The sequence below is a fragment of the Aphelocoma coerulescens genome, chromosome 7, assembly GCF_041296385.1.
Source record: "Aphelocoma coerulescens isolate FSJ_1873_10779 chromosome 7, UR_Acoe_1.0, whole genome shotgun sequence".
In the NCBI taxonomy this organism is placed as follows: Eukaryota; Metazoa; Chordata; class Aves; order Passeriformes; family Corvidae; genus Aphelocoma; species Aphelocoma coerulescens.
The window spans coordinates 17,771,649-17,792,529 of NC_091021.1; the positions used below are offsets into that span (position 1 = coordinate 17,771,649).

Here is a 20,881-nt window from a genome sequence, read left to right on the forward strand (position 1 = left end):
ACTTTTCTGAAGTGTCTTCTTCATTCTGGGAAACTTATGAAGTTGATACAATAAATGAGGTGAGGAACAGGACTTGATTAGCTCCCAGTTTTCACGTGCACTTGAATGGTTCCTGTCTGGTATAATGTGCTGTTAATTAAATCCAGAGCAATCACTACAGAACAGACTTTCTACAGAAGTCACTGGCTAAAGATTCCTTAATAGCAAGCCAGTAGAGGAATGTTGGAGTTTCTTGGTTGTCTTTGTAGTCCTCAGTTAGGATACCTACTGGTGGTGGTTACATGCTATGAAATCCGTGTAGTTGACTTAAGTTGCCATATTTCAGACCTGAAGATTTTTGGCAGTTCTGACAGAGGTAATCTGCAATCTGTTGTTTTAATTGTAGCATAGGATCCAGGAAAGCCTGTCATCATGGAGGGTAGGAGAGAGCTGTTACTATATTCCAGTGACTTAATTGTTGGGAGACATTGGATACTACAGTTTATACAGAATATCTACATAAATAGGTGCAAAGTTTTCTGTTTATTTTGAGCTGGCCAAATGCTGCCTCTCTCTAGCATTCTTAAGACATTCTATTAATATTAGTATGTGGGTGACACTTTGTTCATATTCCAAAATATGATGAAACAAGTTATCAGAATTTCCACAAACTGTCATGTTTAATTCATTAATCTTTTCTTAAACTTGTATTGGATTCTTTAAAAATCCAGCCCTCAGTAGAAAAACATTTTCTGACACCATAAGGTACATTCTTCAGTAAAACTGAAAATTTCATGATAAATTATACAGTATTCATGAAATTTTAAGAAAGAATCTGGAATTACAGGCAGTTGTATTTAGTGAAATTGGACACTTTATCGCTTAAGATTAAGAAATTGTTTTAAATAGAATGTACTATATTGCAGTTTTAATAGGTTTCACCAAAAGTTGAATGAAATATTTTTCAAGAGGCAGTCAACAAAATACTTGAAAATCATCCATCAGGTTGTCAGTAACTCTTGGGTGTATTATATGCAGCTGAACTTCCACATTACTGTTCTTTGTAGTGGCTGTGTGCAATAAAAGAAGAACATCAAACCTTTTAGCAGTTTTTTACTGCAAAGTAGCATGCTGTAGTAGTTACCTTGCTTATTTCTACATAAATAATCTTTACATAAAACCTGAAGCTTCTTAGTATTTTGTACATTATTAAGATGTTTCAGCAAAGATCTTGGCTTTTATCTAATTACTCATAGGAAGGATTGCAGAGGTGAGTATTGTAAAGACCATGAATTAGTGGAGGCATAACAAGGTATTTAAAAATGGATAGAGATAGAGAATGCCAGAATTTTTTAAATGGAAAGGTGCTTATGTTCTGGTTGTTACCTATTTTCCTTCATGTGTTTTCGTTACTCTTCTGGTACCCTTGTGTACTACCAGTTTCAGCAACTGTTTATGGCCATCCACTCACCTGTTTGTGGGCACAGTTCACCACAGATGAGGCTTTCTGTTTATGTCTCCATTCAGTTTGCCTTCCTTCCCTTTCTGGGATCTTATGTAAGCCTCCTTGCTATTGTCATGTTTGCAGAAACTTACCACCTATTTGTAGGTATATGCCTAGGTCACTGCTGAAAGCCTGTAAAAAGAAACAACTAAGAGTTAGAGTTCCTGTTTCCAAAATGGAAGTAACTGCTAATATAAATGATTAAACATTCAAGTTAGCATGAGAGAATATTTATTTTCTTTTTCTTCTTTATTTTCTGCTTTCAGAGATTGAAAGCAGCCTTGACCCAGCAGCACCCTCAGGTAACAAATGGAGATACTGCCAAGGGACATCCAAGTGGGTTGGTTAGGACTCAGTCAGAGGAACCACGACCACAGTCACTACAACAGCCTGCAACTTCAACAACTGAAACACCGGTATGACAAGAGTGGACATATGCCTCCTACCCCTCCTTTTATTTTGCAAATAAATATCTTTTTTCTATACTCTTGGTTTGTAAAGTAGACGTTAACAGACTCCTCTTTTAGTCAGTAGTTCTGTGCATGTGAAATGTTTCCAGGTCTTCCATGTTCTTAAATGCTTCTAAAATCTATTATCCAAGATGATGATTCCAAAACAGGTAGTATCTATCTGCTCAAATTTCGGACTAAGTCCTGATTTCTGGAGTTCATTGATAGGAGATTCTGTGGTAGCTGAGATTTTTACAGCTGGTCAGTATATATATTTGAAAAAATAAGTGCTTTTATTTTGTGCTTCTGTTGCATCTCTTGTATGTTTATTATATTTTATATCGTAAATATGCTTAGAAATTTTTTCATTACATCAGGTATCATGCTTTATGTTAATTTGCTTGAAGGATCTTTCCTGGGCTGCCACAGGAAAAGTTTCAGCTGTGTCCTTAAGTGTACTTTATCATCTCAGGTTCTGGGAGGGGGGCTCTGGTTTTAGGTGTAGTGTGTTGTCCTTTTGGGATGATAGATCAGAACAGGGGAGTAAAAGGCAAAACCTCTGAGTCAGACTGGAAGTGGGAGTGCTGCTGGAGGAAAGACACTTCCTGGTGAATCCTGGAGGATTGCAGCTGTTCTGTGTCTAAAAACCTCTTGGAATGTGTTTTCAAAACACTTTTAAAAATCTCGAAGAGTTATTTTCAGAATTCATAGCAGAATATTAATTTTATAAAAGCTACACACCTGGCCCAGAACTGGAAGGACCTGCATCTGTAATGAAAACCTCAGATTCTTACACTGCCCAGTGAAATCAAATAATGTATCAAAACAAATAGTTTGGAACAGAAGAGGGGAGAAAAGTGACCCATCATAAATGGATCTCCTTCTTAAGGTTGCTGTTCCCCCACACTGCCTTGAATACTGTTTTTTTAAGGAATATTTTCATAATATCACATAGCAGAATTTTCAAGATGAAAATTGCTGTTTGATTATTCTAGAGTTATTTTACAATTAGTATTAATCAAAAATAGCAAGTGTTTTATTCTTAAGACACTGATTTGAGTTTCCATGGGTTTATTATTATTAGCTATCTAGAATTTATTCCAACTGGTACGTGTTTGGGGTTTCTAGTTTAAAAAGTTTCTTGCTGTGCTAGATGGAATGTGGAGGTGCATGTGTGAATATGTCATGTGGACAGTTGCATTCTATCTATCTCTTTAAAGGATTTTAAGATTTGTTATATTGTCATCATACTTCATTAAATCTTTGTCTAGGGTCTGTATACAACTGTGAAATGAGTATAATGTATAAGTTAAAGTACTGAAGTATTTTGATACTGTCGTATAATGTGGGTGGACTGAGGGAAATTGTTACTCAGTGGTGGGGAACACATCAACAAGTAGGAAATTGCTATCTGGAGATCCAGGGATCAGGGAGTCTCAGCGCTGCCAGCATTTGTCAAACAGCTTCTGTTGAGTGGGCATAAGCAATTGTGCCATCCTTTAGTTGTGACTAGGTGTGTGGGAAGAGTCAGAAATAGAAAATTCATTTCCTGCTAAATGTAGCTTGAAAGCTATTTTGGGTGTAATATGTTAATGTAAGATGATCATGAGTGTGTAAGTACGGGTAAAAGTTTTTAAAACATCGCAGTAGAGTTAAATGAGCACAGCTTTCAAAAAAAAAAGTGTATAACCAAAATGTATTTAGAAATGCCCTGAATGCTTTTCTCAAGATGTGATGACTTTTTATGCCAGTGCTGTAAGTTAAGTCATGACTTGTTTTCAGGCATCACCAGCTCAGCCTACGCCACAAACTCCAAATACAGGTGGTCGGCGACGAAGAGCTGCCAATGAAGACCCTGATGAGAAAAGAAGAAAGTTCCTGGAGAGAAACCGGGCTGCTGCTTCCAGGTGCCGACAGAAACGGAAAGTCTGGGTGCAGTCATTGGAGAAAAAAGCTGAGGACCTGAGCTCACTAAATGGCCAATTACAGGTATACTTTTTATTTCAAGGAAAAATTAGTAAGTTTTTTTGTTCTTACACAGTGATCCTTGATCAGCGGAACTTAAAACTTTGCATGAAATCTGAAATATAAATGGTTTTATAGCTGGTAGCTCAGCTCAGGCTTGAAAATTTAGAACTAGCTGCATATAGCAGTAAAACTAGAGGATAAGAGCATACTCATATTTCAAGATGTGTAAACTTTAGGATCATAACTTTTTTATCCTTTGTTCCATTTGAGATAACTTTCAGATTAGGATACTAAACTGAGATGACAAGATGTGTTGGAATAAACACTTAGGAGCAAAGAAATAGTCTTACCTTGAACACATCTTGCTCTTAATTTGTATCACAGGCTGAGTTATTTGAGTAAGTGTTGGGTTTATTTCCTTTGGTTCTTTTTAACTTCACCTTTTTTCCTTTAAAGTGAATGAAGTGCTCATGACAGGTGTCAGGTTGACATCAGTGGATACTGAAGGCCTCTTTTGCCCACAAAATGGGTACAGCAGTGGCAGGGCGAATTTTCACCGCCGCCTAAATCCTACAGAAACAAAAGTGTGCTGTAAGAGGGTAGGGCCAGTGTATGTTGAAAATCACTTTTCCACCTCATCTGAGGTTGTCAGTCTCAGAAAGTTCTCGTGTGAATGCACTTTTTCCCCATAGGGCAGTCCATGACCTTTTTGTTTGAACTACTATTAAATGTTAAAGCATACTTTCCTAATGTTTTCCAGCAGCATGTAAGAATTGGCACAAATTATTGTTTTCAAAATAGTCTAAAAGCTTAGTTTTGGAAGTTGCTGAAAGGAAAAATTATGTAATTCCTAAAGGAAGCATTCATTTAGAAAATGCAGTGAAATGTATTTTGATATGTTAAAGTGTCACTTGTTTTTCTTCATCAGAGCTGTTCACTGAGTCAAATTCACAGAATCATCATCTTCCTATGAAAACTCACCTCTCGTGCTGTTTGGTATAGAAAACATCACAGTTTGACCAACAGGAAAGTAGGGCATGTTGAGGTTATGTTTTATCATATAATCAAAATTACGGTGTATCAGTTGTCTTTGTGTTCATGTCTTTAAAAATACTCAGCATCCCAGACCCTGAAACGTAAAAAAATTCCTACCTAAGCACACAACGTGAAATGGTTTCCTGTGTTTCAAGAATCATAACACTGTGCACCAGCATTAGTTAAATTTCTTGGAAATATGTATTCTTCTCATACCTGTTCACAGTCTTTAGACATATTCCTTTAATGCATAGTCCTCAATTAAGTCCATTAATTACATAATTATATGTAGCACTGTAGCTTAAATAATCAAAGAAAGGAGTGAAGGAGAATGAAAAAAATCAGCCAGAATTCAGGTTTTTTGTGAAAGTAGTGTTTGGTATCATGTGAACTGCCTTTCACATATATATAACAAGTTTTATAATTAAAAAAAAATCACATAAATACCATAACCAAAAGGTTTCCAAGAGTTAATTCAGTAATAGTGAATTCAGGAAAGATTTTCTTAGCAGTCTACCAAAACTGTTAACTGTTAACTCTAAAGAACAGAATAATTTTAAAGAAAATTGGATGTCAGAGAAATAATTAAACTGTACTTTATGTGAAAACATTAATCAATCCTATATTTCCATAATAATAACTTGACAGGCTAACACAGCTGATCAGCAGAGTGGGTAGTAATGACCCATGATTACTGACTTTGTATTTAATAGAAAACTGAATAAGTTTGGAGTTTTGCGGTAGTGCAGTTTTATAGACTGTTTGGGTTAGTAGTTCATATTTTATTTAATATCTAAGAGGCCTGCTCAGCTGAATTTACCAAGATGTCACATTTCCAAAAGCTTGTTCCTACCAAAAGAACTGCATTGCATTGCTTCATGTAACAATTCTGACTCCTTTCAACACTGGCTTTCTTGTAATGTCTGCATCAGAGATTCTGATGTCAGTTTTTAAGATTGGAAGCTCACTAACACTATGTATGGATTTTGAAAAGGTTTACTTGGTTGATGTATATATTTTGTTCTGTACATTAACTCCTATCAAGTTCTTCTTTTAAATGTTTGAAGGCAACTTCATTTTTAAGCAGTATTTTTCAAATATTTGATTAAGGGAAAATTTCCATCTATTACCTCACTAGTAACAGGTTAGGTAGGCTGTCTTTTATAGGCTCTGCTGTGTAAGTTTTTTTCATGCTTCCAACATTTTGAAGTTTATTTACTGTTTCAATTTTTGTGGACTGTGTTTTCTATTAATGTGTTGACCTGTTTATTGATCTTAAATTTTATTCACCACCTTGTGTGGCCTCTGTGCCTTGCACAATCCTGCAGGATATGGGGTGCTGTATAATGTATTAAGAAGGTATTGACAATGTCTGTAGTGGCCACCGAGCCACGTTGCAGGATCAGATGCCAAAGTGCATTATAAGGTCTGTATTTGGTCCCTGTTGCTTTATTAATCTTAGAGGGTGAAGCTTTAGAAGAATGGCCTGTCTTCCTTGTGAGGTCACAGTGGGTTTTCAGTGAGCAGCAATCAAGTGATAGTTTGTACAGATGCTGCAGAACTGTTTAGGAAGGCTAAATTATGAAAGCATGCCCATAAGTAAAGATCCTTTCCCATAAAGGAAGTTGTCCAAAAAGAAACGGGAAAAATGCTGTTTAACTCAGCCACAGACAATCCCCTATCCCCAGAAGTCACATTTATCTGCCTCTGATGATACTTCTAGTAAATGTATCACAAATGTTGTCCCACACCATGCTGAGTAAGGGCTAATGGTCCCACTGTTAATCTGCATTTTGGGTGCAGGGAGAAATAGGCAGATACAGAAGAATGTGTCATATACCGTGTCCTCCCTTCATAAGAATACAGAAAGGAAAGCATCTTTTGAAAGATGGAGTGCAGGTACAAGTCAATATGCTTTTCTCCAGAAACCTGCTTTCTAATGCTAGCACATTTCAAAATGTGGGAACATATAAATTCTTCTCAACAGCCTATGAGTTATGTTACATGCTTCTTTGAAGAAATGTTGATGCCTGCGCTTGCCTCTATCTCACTAATGAGGAGAGCCTTTCCAGTGTGAAAACTTGTAATAATCTTTCTTCATGCCAGCTGTTAAAAGTGTTTGTGTCATGTATTTCTTGGTAGCCATGTTTTCAACATGTTAACCACATATTAAATGACCACCACACATTCACATGTTTCGAATGAGATGGAAAGACTTGCTGTTGTCACATACAAGATAATTAACTGCAATATGTGTAAGAATTGGTTCTAACAGTCCCCTTTACCAGTCAGAAGTGGTTCTTACTGGTAATATGAACTGGCAACCATAGGTTGTCGTTCTGTGGCATTCCCCACACATGTGTCTAGCAAACAGAACTCTGTTCTAGTGTCACGAGTGATGTGTTCATTGCATATAGTACTGTTGGCACAAGTGTTCCTGTTACGGAATATACAGCTAGCATTGTTCTAGAGATTACAATCTCAACCTCTTTTTATAGGAATGCTGATCCATGTTTTTCAAGTTTGCTTCAATTTAGGATAATGTATTTCCTTTTTGTATTTATGCTAGCAGCAGTCTTAATATTTTTAATACAGCTGACACTGATCTATAAACTGTCTTACAAAAACTCTTCAGAAGCATATATTTTTACTTCCACAGATGAACAGCAACTTCATACTTACATGTGCTGTTTGTATATAAAACTCTTCCTTAAAATGTGGGAGACAAGGTAGAAAATTTCTGCAAACATTTTCCTGATTGTCAGAGTTCCTTTGAACTAACAGAACTATATTTCATTACATTGTTGCTTCTGTAGATTATCAAGTGTCTCAAAACTACATCAGTGTGTTCTTTTTCTACCCAAACTATGTCAGTGCTGTGCAGCTGCCTGCTTGGCATCAAGATTTGTGGCTCCTCAGTAAATAACATGGTGAACTAAGGGCAGACAGAGCTGGGGCAGTAGTCCTGTGCTTTCTTAACAGGACATGTAATGCCACCTGGTAGAGAATTTGTGGGGCTTTTGGTTGGGTTTCTTTTGTTACAAACCTTTTTGTTTGCGATCACATTTTTCTTCCATTATAAATGTCTGTGAAGTCAGATTTTTGGCATCTTCCAGCCTTTGGTTTTAATAAAAAGTTTCTAAAGGGTATTTTACACAATAAAAGGACTAACTAGAAAAGGAGACCTTAAGAGGATTTTGCATGTATAAAGGCTTGAAATTTGTTGTTCTAAATAGAGAGAGCACAGAAGAGGAGCTTTTCTTTGAACAGTCTGATGTTTTAGTTGCTTTGTGTAATTAAACCTAATAAGTTCTGTTTTGAAAGAATTGTTGTCTTTTGGAATCCTTTAACTTGTAATTCATCTCATCTCTGGCTGCATTGCTTTATTTCTTGCTTGCAAGTAAATAAGGTGACTTTCTTGTAGTTTATTTTTTCAGATAATTTCAAATGCAATCCAATTTTCTTCTGTTGGTTTTCTCCTTTAACTTGCTCCTAAATGTATAAACATAAGCATTTACTAAATATTTATGTCACATGTGTAGTATATTACACAAATATGCAAAGGTTCTTATACTTGAAGTAACTTGGTATTAATAGAAAAGATTTATATTCAAAATAAAATAACCCATGAAAAACACATATTGTGTCCAGATATGGGGATCACAAAGCATTACAGATAATTTGATTAATAAATATTTTTCTACTCTATAAAGTAAAAATGGGTCTATCAAAGTGCCCTGCCATTCTTAATTTGGATTATCCCGTGTAACACGGTTACATAGTACTTCTCATCTATAGACACCAAACTGCTTTCCAGGGGAGGTAAGTATTGCTGTCCTCCAATTTACAAATGGAGAAGGTGAAGCACAAAGCAGTAAAATGACCTTGTTCAAGGTCACCCAATAGTGGAAAGGCAGACTCTGGAAATGCACCCAGTTGCTGGATAGTGCAGGTGCTGTCTCTTAGATTGCACTCTGCTTTAGTGACACAAGCTGACATCTCCGGATTTTGTCATTATTATCAATGATTCCTTCATAGAACATGTTTATGTATGGCTGCCAAAATAAAAATCAGTCTGGAGATCAACCAATATTTGCTAAATTGTTTTCCAGTACATGAGATTTTCTTTTTTGAAGTCCAAGTATAAATAGTCACTGAAAAATTATTCTGCATTGGCTTTTTGGATTTTCTTTTGTATTTTCCCTTTATAATGTTGGCTGTGACATCTGTTAAAATGTGTATAGCTAAATGTAGGTTTACTCTGATTAGAATTCATCACAAAACCTTCCAGAAGAGTCTCACAGTAGCTGGGTCATGTGAATGAGACTATATGTAGACTCTGCATCTGCAAACTGAAAAACATATGTTACATTTAAAAAAAAAAAACTCAAAGCATTTCCCAGTTAATGTAATAAAGCTAGCCAAGTTTCAGCTAATATTTACATTTTCTAAGATAAAAGAAATGTATACATTTTTGCAATATATACCAAATGGAAACTTCTTGTATTTCAGCTACCCCTAAATGAACAACTGAAAATCCTATAAAACTTAATGCTTACCTTCAAAATGTGTGTAGTTTGAGCCTGGTAAAGTACATAACTTTCTTCTCCTTTAGAATGAAGTCACCCTGCTGAGAAATGAAGTGGCACAGCTGAAACAGCTTCTTCTGGCTCATAAAGATTGCCCTGTAACTGCCATGCAGAAGAAATCTGGCTATCATAGTGAGTAATGTTTCATTACCTATAGCCTGAAGCTGCATCAATGAAATACTGCCAAAGTGAAGTGAATGAGCATTAAAATTGAGAAGTGCAGTTCTAATATTACACATATTACATGAAAGATCCTTTTTTTTTTTAAATCTTGAAGTGATTAGAAGACAGGAATTAATATGTGATATTTAAAAATGTATTTTTAGGTCAAAATTGAATTGTTGCATAACATTGAAAGGTTTAAACATTGTTGGTTTAATGAATGTATATGATAATTAGCATTTAAGAACTATCAGTTACTACACCTGCTTTGGAAAATATAATTAAAGTATTAAGAGCACACGATAAACCATTTTTTACACTTTATCATAGCCTAATACAGTGAAAGGTCCTTGTGGGTGTTTTTCTTTCATTGTAATGAGATTTCAGTAGAGGTACTATAACAGCTGTCCTCATTTACCATAACATCCAGGATCAGTTGAGCCATTAAAATAATCAGATGCAGGTTCATGGCTCCTACTGTACAATGTCTTCTAGATTGTTTTGATACCCACATTAAGTGACTGCTTTTCTATAGAGAGGGTGTTTTTAAAAACAGTTCTAGTATTGAGGGGAATACTGACACTGTCAATACCAGTATTTTCTAATTCATATTTTTATTTTAAGTTGTTCATTTGATTTTTCATCCTTCCAGCATTTTAAAGGTTAATTATGCTTTCCTGACTTGTAGCTTCCTTTTTGGCTGTGATACACAGTGCCAGAACCAGCTGCTGCTGCTGTAGAATAAATGGCCAATTTTGTCCATTGTACACAAATTTGTTACAAATAACTGAGCTGGGAACGCATTAGGCAACATTCATAATATATAACCCACAGCTTTCGTTTTTATGATTTAGTGATATTTCAAGATATTTGTAAATGTGAAGATTGTTTCTGCCATATGTAGCCACTTCATTTTAATTTGCCAGTGTCAGTAATTCAGGAGAATAAAGGAACATTTTGTACTGCATGCAAACAGATCCTCAGGTGCTTGCGATAAAACTTAATAGCCACCATCTTTACTTGTAGTCATTGTAAGCAATTTCATCAGAATGGGCAATATTTTTTAATTTAAAAGATTCAGGAGATTTAGCAACTCTGTATTGCCATATATATTTAGAATACTGATTTTGTCAGTTTTGAGCTTATAAATCTTGGTCCTTTGATCTCCAGTCATTTTGACAAGATAGAAAATAGCATCTTGGAGTAAATTGGAACAGTATAGAAATACGTTTGGGATTTATATTAACAATGATTGCTGCAGGGATGAGGCCATTATGGCTCCCATCTGACAGAACAACATAATTTCATACAGAAGCTACGAGGGGATAGCATTATGCATGCAAGGTTTTTAACAAAAAAAAAAAGAACAACACACACACAAAAAACAAACCCTAGGTTTCTTGAATTTTAATGTTTTGAGGATTCGCGTTCCTGAATTGAGATGAAAAATATTTCATCATAAGTCATAAACTGTCAAAGTGATTACATGCCAAGGATTTCTTTGTTGAAGAATTAGTGAATGGCCTGTCTAGTAGTGCTTGTTTTCAGCCCTCAGAAAAGGACTATAATGCTTCTGATTCAGTAAAGAATACAGAATGAATCAGACCTAAAATACTAATCAGTGGCAAAAGCCTACATTTTAGAAAAAAAAAATATTATGCAAGGAGAATGGAAGCAAAGCTCGGTTTCTTGAAAAGTCTGTTGAAAGCAAAAGCTTCTCATGAATGATAGTTGTAATGCCATCCCTCTGAAAGGATTTTGTCACATTATCTCTGCATGAATATTGTTGGGAAAGCATGTTGGCTAAGTGACAGACCCACAGTACAATTTATGGGAGGAAAAAAGGTTTCAGTCAATGTGTTCATGAAAGTGGTGTTCCTATAAAGTATATTTAATTAAGCATATTATATTCACCAAATAATCAAAGTTGAATTGCTTTCAAAATGTAGGGAGTGGTTTAACAGTTTTGTCTCTGTGGAAGAAATTGAAGACCCTAGTTTTAAGAGCTCCTGCAGTGCTGAATATTGTGCACCGAGTAGACCAGATTTTAACAGCCAAGTCCACAATTTGATGGCTTTTCATGTATTATACACTTAAATAGGAACAAATAATCTATCACTTTTCAGGGTATTTTTGGCCTTTACTTTTACATATCTTTTAAGGTTTTCTGTATTTCCCAGACACATTTTTCTCAAGCCAAGTGAAAAGCACGACAGCACAGGTAGCCGTTCCTTCTAAAGTTGTTTTTGGGATCATATTTTCCTTATTTTAAAGTCTTGTGCCTGCTTCAAAAGAGGGTGTCATCAGGACAGAGAAACCAGAAAAATGGTTATTGTACTTTGAGTCAATGTGGATGAATTTCTCTTGCAGTTTTAGTTTTCAGCCAGCTTACACTTTTATTTTCCAAAGAAGGATGCTATTGGTTCTGACTGCATCTTCAGCTATGGTGGCAAAAGTGCTCTGTATACAAGAAATCTAGATGCTGTTCATTTATTTTTTGTATTATCTTCCATACTAGATAATTTCTAAAAAGTCTTCTACAATACTCCCTGTATTTTGTCAGGATTTTTCTGGACTTTTATAGTAGGACAAAAGTGAAAACTTGTGAGAAGAAAATATGTTGTGGTATTCAGAGGTTGTTTTTTTTTTTTAAAAAAAAAGGGGTAAAGGGCTTTTAAGGTATTTTTTTCATATTTTTGACAAGAATGTCATAATATTCAAGAGCATTTGTTCAAATTTGAATATAAAAGAAGATAAATAGAGGCTGTGGTGTAGGTGGCGTTAAATGGGAGGATTGTGTTCTTTCTGTAGCTAGTTTTAAAAAAGAAGATAGAAGGTGACTAACCAGTTTCAGACCTTGAATGATTTGAACCTCTCAAACCACTATGTTCCTGCAGCCTGTTCTGGACAGGCAATGGTACTTCAGTGACTGCAGAGGATATTCACAAAGGCCAACTCCCTGGAAAAAAGCATTTCTAGGCTTAGGTCCCTCTATAGTCCCTGAATGGACTGATGAGAATTACCATGAGGCTTCTTCCTTGTTAGTGATTATCAGGGGAGTGAAAAGAGTTCAGGATCATATCAGTGCTTGTGTACTCACTCCCATTTTGGTGTAGGTGTTTTTTTTCTTCAGAAGACTGAAATCCCTCCTTCTTTGTTTGCTTACCTTACTGAAAGCTATTGGTAAGCAGTGCTTACCAATACTGTTGGTAAGAAGCAAATAGCAGCAATGTTTGACTACTCCAAAAAGGTACTTTTTAGTATATCCTCAAAAGTCTGTGCTTGTTTTGCTGTTCTTTAAATCTTTCCTATAGCCCACATTGTGTTCTGTATCCAAAGGCTTGCTCCTCATGACACAGCCTGTCTAGAAACTGTGTAGCCTTGGAAAGTTCATGTGATGTAGCTCTGTAAATTTTCACCCTTCTAATATACAGCAAACATTATTTCTGTGAATTAATTTCTAATTTGGACTGTGCATTTTCCTTGATTTGAGGCAAAGCTGGGGGAGCCATTAAAAAGCTAAAATGCTTTAGCTTTTTTTTTTTTTACATTGTTATCTACTGTATGATTCTGTTATGAATCCGTTGCACTCTTGAAATCACAGTCCTGTGCCTGGCAATTCTCTGGTCAACTAAGAAAAAATGAATTCTGACAGATTTTTTTTCTGAATTTAAGTATGATTTTTCTGTGTTCTTCTGGAAGCCTTTGTTCTTCATTCCCAGTCTTCAGGCTTAGAAAAACAAGTCACCTCTGTAATAAGATGACTTTTAAATACCTTGTATAATCATTGCATAGATTTTCTTGTTTGGTTTTAATTCTTCAAATGGAGTTTTTTATTCAGTTTTTGACCACTGTTCCTGTAAAGTTAGGGCTACATAAGGAAGGACATTGAAGAAAATCCAAATAGCTATTCTTTAGGGTGTCAGCTCATTTCTAAGTATCAGTTTGTATTTTATCGCAAGAATTTACGCTTCCAGTCCATTTTATTACCATAAATTAGTGTTAGGTCTGTGTCTTATATAATCACCTGCCTGCTGTAAACTTCCCCTCTCTAGCCCCTGGCATCTGAAAATACCTCAATCATGTACATTTTTGTCTTCAGCACAGCATGTTTGTTTATCTGCTCCACAATATGAACACTGCTCTTGTACATTGGTGGTCATCTCTGTACTCGTAACTGTTTCTTACACTGCTCATAGGATCTTCCTGAGCCCGTCAAAGTCAGAAAATCAGGTCTTTCTCCTGTTCTTTACCACTGTGATATCATTACAGACATTTCTTTTGAGTTAAGAAATACATGTTAAGGAAGACAGAACAGTGGAAGACCTTCCTTCTCTGGCTGACAGATAGTGATCTAATTTAACTTCCTCTCTAGCATTTAAAACTAACCATTTTTATTGAGAATGAGGAGGTTTTGGACAACACAGACATGGAGAATCAGCAAAAGAAGCTGAAAGGAAGATTGAGATTCATAGGAGTATAACAGCAGCTCTGAAGATGCAGGTGTTACAGCAGAGAGATGGTATTTGATACATGTTGTCCTACTTGCTGCCTTTTCATTCTGTCTGAGGAAAGAATATGCTACTCATAATTAGTAATGGAGTATTTTTCAGGAAGTGGCACTAGAGCTTCTATTTTTAACAAAGTTTGCATGTGTTCCTTCTTACTTGTTTTTACATGAGATCTTGTAGGTCTCAATAGAGATACGGTAAAGATGACACCCTGTTGAATACTTTTAACTGAATTGATACTTGTTCATATTCTTTCTGTTCTTCAGTTGGCAAACTTCTAAGGGTTACAAATGCCTTTTGGAAATATCTTAATTTCCTTGCACTTGCTGTATACAGTTACCATGAAACCTTTGGATATGCAGTAATTGTCAGCAGATCTAGCTCACTGTCATCAGTGTCTCTCCTTTAATGTTTGAAAGATATGTTTTTCAAAAAGTGCAAATCTGTAAAACAGTTGGCCTTGTGGATAAGAGCATTCTAACTTTTAAGCTATTATGTCCATGCTCTTTTAGTAGAGTTGTAGGAGAGATTGCCACCTTGCTCTTGTAGGCAGTACTTCTAAAAAGAAAGAAAGCAGTTTCCTTGCATAGCCATCCTTTTTGACCTTACCATTCTTTTCTAGAAGCAGTCAATAATAGAATGGTTGTTCTCAAGCTTTGAAGAGGAGTGTGTTCTTAGTATGCATAGGGCTGCTCAAAGATCTTTATTTTGGGGTCTCAACTTGCTAAGTTTGTAAATTGTCTTACCCATAGCTAGCATGTCATATAAACCACAGTAAAACACAAACTTTATTTCATTATTGTTTTTTGACACTTAATGTTCCTTTTAGTTGCTGCTGTTAGCCTGGCTTTCTGTGGAAATGAGGATGTGATACCACAGCATTGCTTGTCTCCTCGTGTTAGTGTCATCCTTTCCCATAGTTTCTCTTCCCCTGAGACACTTCTGAACTTGTAGGCCAATCTCAGGCAAATCTGAAAGGGATTGCAAAGACAAGACTAGAGAAAATCAAGCGTTGTTCCATTGCTTTGTCCCAAGCAATAGCTTCTGCCTGCTTCTGGCTGTGTTGGTGTGGCTCATGATAGTCAGTAGTAGTTTAAAAGGGACTTCCAGTATTTCAGCTGGGTACTGATTTGGGTCAGTGTATAAAACTGTTGTGAAAAGTACTTGCAAACATTAAGTAGCACAAAGTGATACAAAAAAGTTATAATGAAATTCAGCATTCATATTTCTATTTTTGAGTGAAAAACAGTAGGATAATTTTCTGTTCTTGGTTTTTTAGTTTTGAATTCAGCTTTTAGTTTGGCGTTGTTTGCATAATACCTTAGCTAACTTCTGCAACTCTGGAAAAAAGAATTATTCTAGCATGACTTAGAGTGTCTGTGCAAGAAGGACATTTTAAGTCGTGACCATTTTGGAAACTCTAGTTTTGCACAGTGATAATTTTTTTTTGACCTGCTTACTCTGTCATGGGAAAAAATGATGTAACTCTGGCTAATTAACTTTGGTTTTTTGAAGAACATGTGAAATACTCTGAAAATACTTTTAAAACCAGTTTTAACAATTTTAAACTCTGTTGAGAGGCATTTGTAAAGTTATGGGACTTCATTCTGTTAAAAGAATGGGGGCTGAAAACTTACGTAAGTATTGTCCAGTAAATATAGCAGTGTCAGTAATATTTTTTCAGATACCTTACTCATGATCACAAATATTCATTACTGAATGTAGAATTATTCTTGTTTGATTAATCAGCAGCTGATGTGAATATGCATCATTAGAATTAGGCATGGTACCCACTGGCTGATTTACTAGGCAGGAAATTTTAATCATGGCTTTGAAGACACAAAAATGTTCTGGTTTCCTGAACATTCCATACTGCAGTCCGGTTTTTCTGCTCACAAAGTAGTATTTTCTTTAAAAAAAATGGAAATAAGCTTGTTTTACAATTTGTGCTGCATTACACCATGAATTTTAGTTGTTGAGGGGATGACTGCTGTTACTGGGATGAGGTGGTGTGTGTTCCTGGGGACAGAATAAATGAATTTTTCCTGTTCAGCTGCAGATAAAGATGACAGCTCCGAAGACATCTCGGTGCCCAGCAGCCCGCACACAGAAGCAATCCAGCACAGCTCTGTCAGCACTTCCAACGGCGTGAGCTCCACGTCCAAGGCGGAGGCGGTGGCCACCTCGGTGCTCACGCAGATGGCGGACCAGAGCACGGAGCCCGTGCTGTCCCAGATCGTCCTGGCGCCTCCCTCCCAGGCCCAGCCGTCAGGAAGTTGATTAAAAACTTGGTTGCATCAGTTCCTTAGATACACATCTGTGACTTTAAAGGGAAACCAACAACAGACCAGTCTCCATCTAGGAGAAATTGTAGCTTAAAATGATTCATTTTTAAAAATCCAACTCAAATTTGGCTTTAACGATTGGCAGGTGGAGATGACACAGAACACCAGTTCTAGTCTCTTTGCAAAAGACTTTTTTTTTTTAAGTATTAGTTTTACTAGTTATTTTTTGTGCTTAATGTGTAAAGTGTGTGTACAGTACAATGTGGTTTATTTCATTTTTAATTTGGTATTATTTTAACAAACTTTGGGGTGAATTACTGAAGGTCATCCCCAAGACTGTGATAGTAATATTATGTGACATTTTTATACCAAAGTTCTGCATAGTCCCTATTGACTTTGTAATGTTAGCAAGGTCATAAAGCACTAGGCAAGAGAAAGACAGTAACAGTAAATTTGCTTTTAGTCTTTTTGCCTTTTTGTTGTTTTGCACATTATGAGAGGAAGAACATTGGAAGAAAAACACTTGGGTTTTTATGTATAGCATTTTGGTTGGCTTTTAACTGTTGGGGTTTTTAATTTGTTTAATAGGGCCAGTACAGTATATGACATACAGTACTTATGCACATACCAATCCTAGGTGAGGATCATTACTAAATAGATTTGATTTTTTTTTAAATTTTAAATTGATGTCAGGTGGGTTTTTTCCCCACACTAACACTTGATTCTGGTGGGAGGAGAGCTTTAATTCTCCAGTCAGAATAGATATCTATAACCACCCCTTGTTGCTAGGCTAAAACCAGTAAGCATATTGTAAAATACAGGGTTATCACGTATGGAATACTTAGTATTCCAAAGTAGGATGATATTTTGTGGATTTTTGAGTCGCAGACTAAGGAGTTTACTCATGGTTTTGGATGCCAGAAAAGCCTAAAATCCTTCTTCAGACAACTCGACTTTTTTTTGTCATTGTCTTGTACTTGCAAGCTAACTTGTACTTATTTCTTGTGTAAGCACTGTCATCTTTTAGTAGCAAAAATTTTGATACCTTTCTTGTGGAAAAAAAAAAATCAGTATCTACCGTATCTTGGAAACAATGTAATTATAATGTGGTGTGTGTGGTGTGTGTGTGAGAATGGTTCAGTAGTTAATGCCAGCAGTCTTTTGCTTGAATGTTTAAAGATGCCTTCAATGTGATGCTGGCTGATAGGTGATTGCAGTTTTAAAATGTTATTTACTGTGCGAACTTGGATAACTAACATTCCATGATGTAGTTTGTTTCTGATGAGATGATTGTAGGTACACTTTTTCTCATTATCCAATCATCTGTAGGATATTGAGTTTTTTAAATGTGCCATTATCTATTTTGATTCTGTACTCATGTTCAAAATACAGTACAATATTTTACAATAGATTAAGTTGTTTTAAAAAAAGTAGATGTGTGCTTTCAGGTCGGAAAACTTTGTATAATAGGAAAAACAGATGCATAGTAGCAACTGGCAGTAAAGCAGGATTCCATTATGTATATAACAAAGATTTAATGCATTTATAATGGGTTGTGTAGTTCATTTGCTCTTCCTTCTCCACACTATACCATGCGTTTTTAAGTGTCAGTGCCATCAAATTTCTATTTGGTTCAGTTTTAAATCTAAAAATGTAATTGATCCACAGGAAAATATAATTTCTGCAATATATATACAACCATACTATAATGAAAACTGGACAAAGAAGTATCTAAGTCTTATATGTATCATTGCAGGGCTTTAAGCATGAAAATATTAGGGATTCTAAATATTTTGTATTTTAAAACTAAGAAAGTTGTGTTGATAACCTCATGTGTTTGAAAGTCTTACTTTCCCAATTTCAAGATAAAAATCTGTAACAGTTATTGAACGTTTCCAGGATGGTTAAATACAATGGACCTCTTGCGAGAAAGAAATGAATTGCTAAGGCACAAAATGTGAATTCTGCAAGAAAGCTCCTACAGTCACTTTTCATTGTAGTTTTGGTGGACTAGATGAGGCCTCATTGATTATACTATAATTTGCTCTCCTAAACACAAAGGCTTTTAAATCATATACGTTGAGTTTTTTTATAACAAAACTGTTGCGCTTGTAAAATAAGTCTACATAAGTGTATAGGAGATGTGTAAACAGTTCATGAATTTAACAGTGGGGCTGGCAAAAGAACCATTAAAATCTGTGTTCAGCAAATAGGAAAAGGTATTAGCCGTACTACCATGGATTCCGTTTTGAGACGTTGTCACACTACTTCTGTACTTAGCATTTTGGGTCTTTACATTTGACATGTTTCACAAACTGTACTGTTTTCTTTTATGTGCAGTTTGCATGAGTAAATCATCAAAGAGAATAAAATCTATCTTTAAGTTATGTTCCTATTTTAATGAAATTATAATTGTTCTAAAAGGCAGCACTGTCTTCAGACTTATTTCTTCATCCTTGCAATTATCAGCGTTTTTCCGAAAGTCATTACTGTAATGTCAAAGTAGTTATGTAAACAAGAACAAGTATGTTTCTTTAGAAAATAAGGCAAATACCATTGCTCTGCAGCTGAGTTCCAGCAGCTTCTGAGGAACAAGCCTTGTATCATTAGTTCCAGGAGCCCAAGGTAATCCACAGATAAATGAGTTCATAAGCATAGCTTGGTGATCCCAGATGTTGCTCAGCCATTTCTGCTTGCCCTGAGTTCCACAGCAGAAGCACTGTGTGTAATCAGAATTTCCACCTAACTTCCAGTTATTTTAATCTTATTTCAGTATACATGAAGCCAGAAATAACAGCTGTAGTCAAATGAATGGCTTGCAGTTGTGTTGTCAAAGGTTCAGAAAAAATGCTCTTGCGCCTGATACATTTTAGAACAGTGAAAATGGTTTGGGCTTTTTTATGGATGCTGGAAACGTGTGGAATGGCACATTGTGTTATCATTTGAAAAGCTCATGACAGAACCCCAATATGCAGGCTTGGGAGTAAGCAAAAGGGTAAAGTTGCTGCATGTTTGCATTTGTTCCATCTATGGACCAAATGAAGTGAAGCTGCACACAACTTTCATCCCAATCTGAGAACAATGCCTGAGGCTTCGCTTGCTTCATTACATTTTTTTTTCTGACTATATGAGCTACGCTTGTGACCCCAAGGGAACAAAACCAAGGCTGTATAACAGGGGTACTCAAGGCAAGGGGTGTGAGAGGTAGAGAACCAACCCACTTCTTAATGTCTGTGCTGTAAAAAGACATGTTTATATGTTAACTATTCAATCTAAGTAAGCTTTTTTTCTGTTTACAATGGTAAGAGAGGCTGGGCAAAGAAAGGTATTACATTGAGAGGAGGAGATGATAGAAGTGTGGGATGAGCGGTGATTTCAGCTACCTGAATTACAGGAGTAATTTGCTTAGAGACAGACACAAACATTTTAATTGGTCATCATAAATGATAATGAGGAGAAAGCATAGTGAAATTAAGTGCATCCTAATAAAGTAAGGTATGTTAAATTGCACTGAAGGAAGCTTGAGCAATGCTTCTTGACATGATTAATATACTCATGACAATGTGTCTAATGAAGGCTGTTTGCATTTATATGCTGCCTGTTGCTTCCCTCAGTAGAGACATAATTGGAACTGTGCTAATTTATACTGCAGAACACTGAGTGTAAGATTGGCTTGCAGTGGTCTTTACATTTGGTTTTAACCATCGTATCAGAAGTAACACAGGTATGATTTATTTAACCTGTGTTCTGTAATGCTCTGTAGGGTAGGTTTGGATGATTCTCATGAAATTTTCAAAGTTTCATATTCTTCAGTGGTAACTCTCCTTTTCATTTAGGCTTTAATGTGACTTCTTTCTTTCTTTCTTTCTTTCTTTCTTTCTTTCTTTCTTTCTTTCTTTCTTTCTTTCTTTCTTTCTTTCTTTCTTTCTTTCTTTCTTTCTTTCTTTCTTTCTTTCTTTCTTTCTTTCTTTCTTTCTTTCTTTCTTTCTTTCTTTCTTTCTTTCTTTCTTTCTTTCTTTCTTTTCTTTCTTTCTCTCTTTCTTTCTCTCTTTCTCTCTTTCTCTCTTTCTTTCTCTCTTTCTTTCTCTCTTTCTCTCTTTCTTTCTCTCTTTCTTTCTCTCTTTCTTTCTCTCTTTCTTTCTCTCTTTCTTTCTCTCTTTCTTTCTCTCTTTCTTTCCTCCCCTTTATGGAATGTAGGATCATGACCTCATGACCTTTTTTATGGAATGTAGGATCATGACCTCATGACCTTTCTTTTTCTTTACTTTCTTCCTCTTCAAAATATTTTTCTTTGTGTGATGAGCCCCAGGAAGTGCTTACATATTCAGTGTGGAATTCTTTCTTTTTTCATGTTGCTCCCTCCTTGGTTGTGTTAACCCTCTATAGCAAATTTCCATCT

General features: G+C 35.8%; 1 protein-coding gene across 10 annotated transcripts in view; it reads left to right on the plus strand.

The window, feature by feature from the left end:
• The window catches only part of ATF2 (activating transcription factor 2), a 50,489-nt gene extending 31,620 nt beyond the window's left edge, over positions 1-18,869 (plus strand). For all 10 annotated transcript variants that reach the window (XM_069020604.1, XM_069020609.1, XM_069020603.1 and 7 more), the window contains 4 exons: positions 1,750-1,899; positions 3,715-3,921; positions 9,551-9,656; positions 16,251-18,869. In XM_069020604.1, the coding sequence (XP_068876705.1) occupies positions 1,750-1,899; positions 3,715-3,921; positions 9,551-9,656; positions 16,251-16,477 (690 nt within the window). In that variant the 3' untranslated portion in view covers positions 16,478-18,869. The remainder of the gene's footprint in view (positions 1-1,749; positions 1,900-3,714; positions 3,922-9,550; positions 9,657-16,250) is intronic.
• Positions 18,870-20,881: the final 2,012 nt, after the last annotated feature.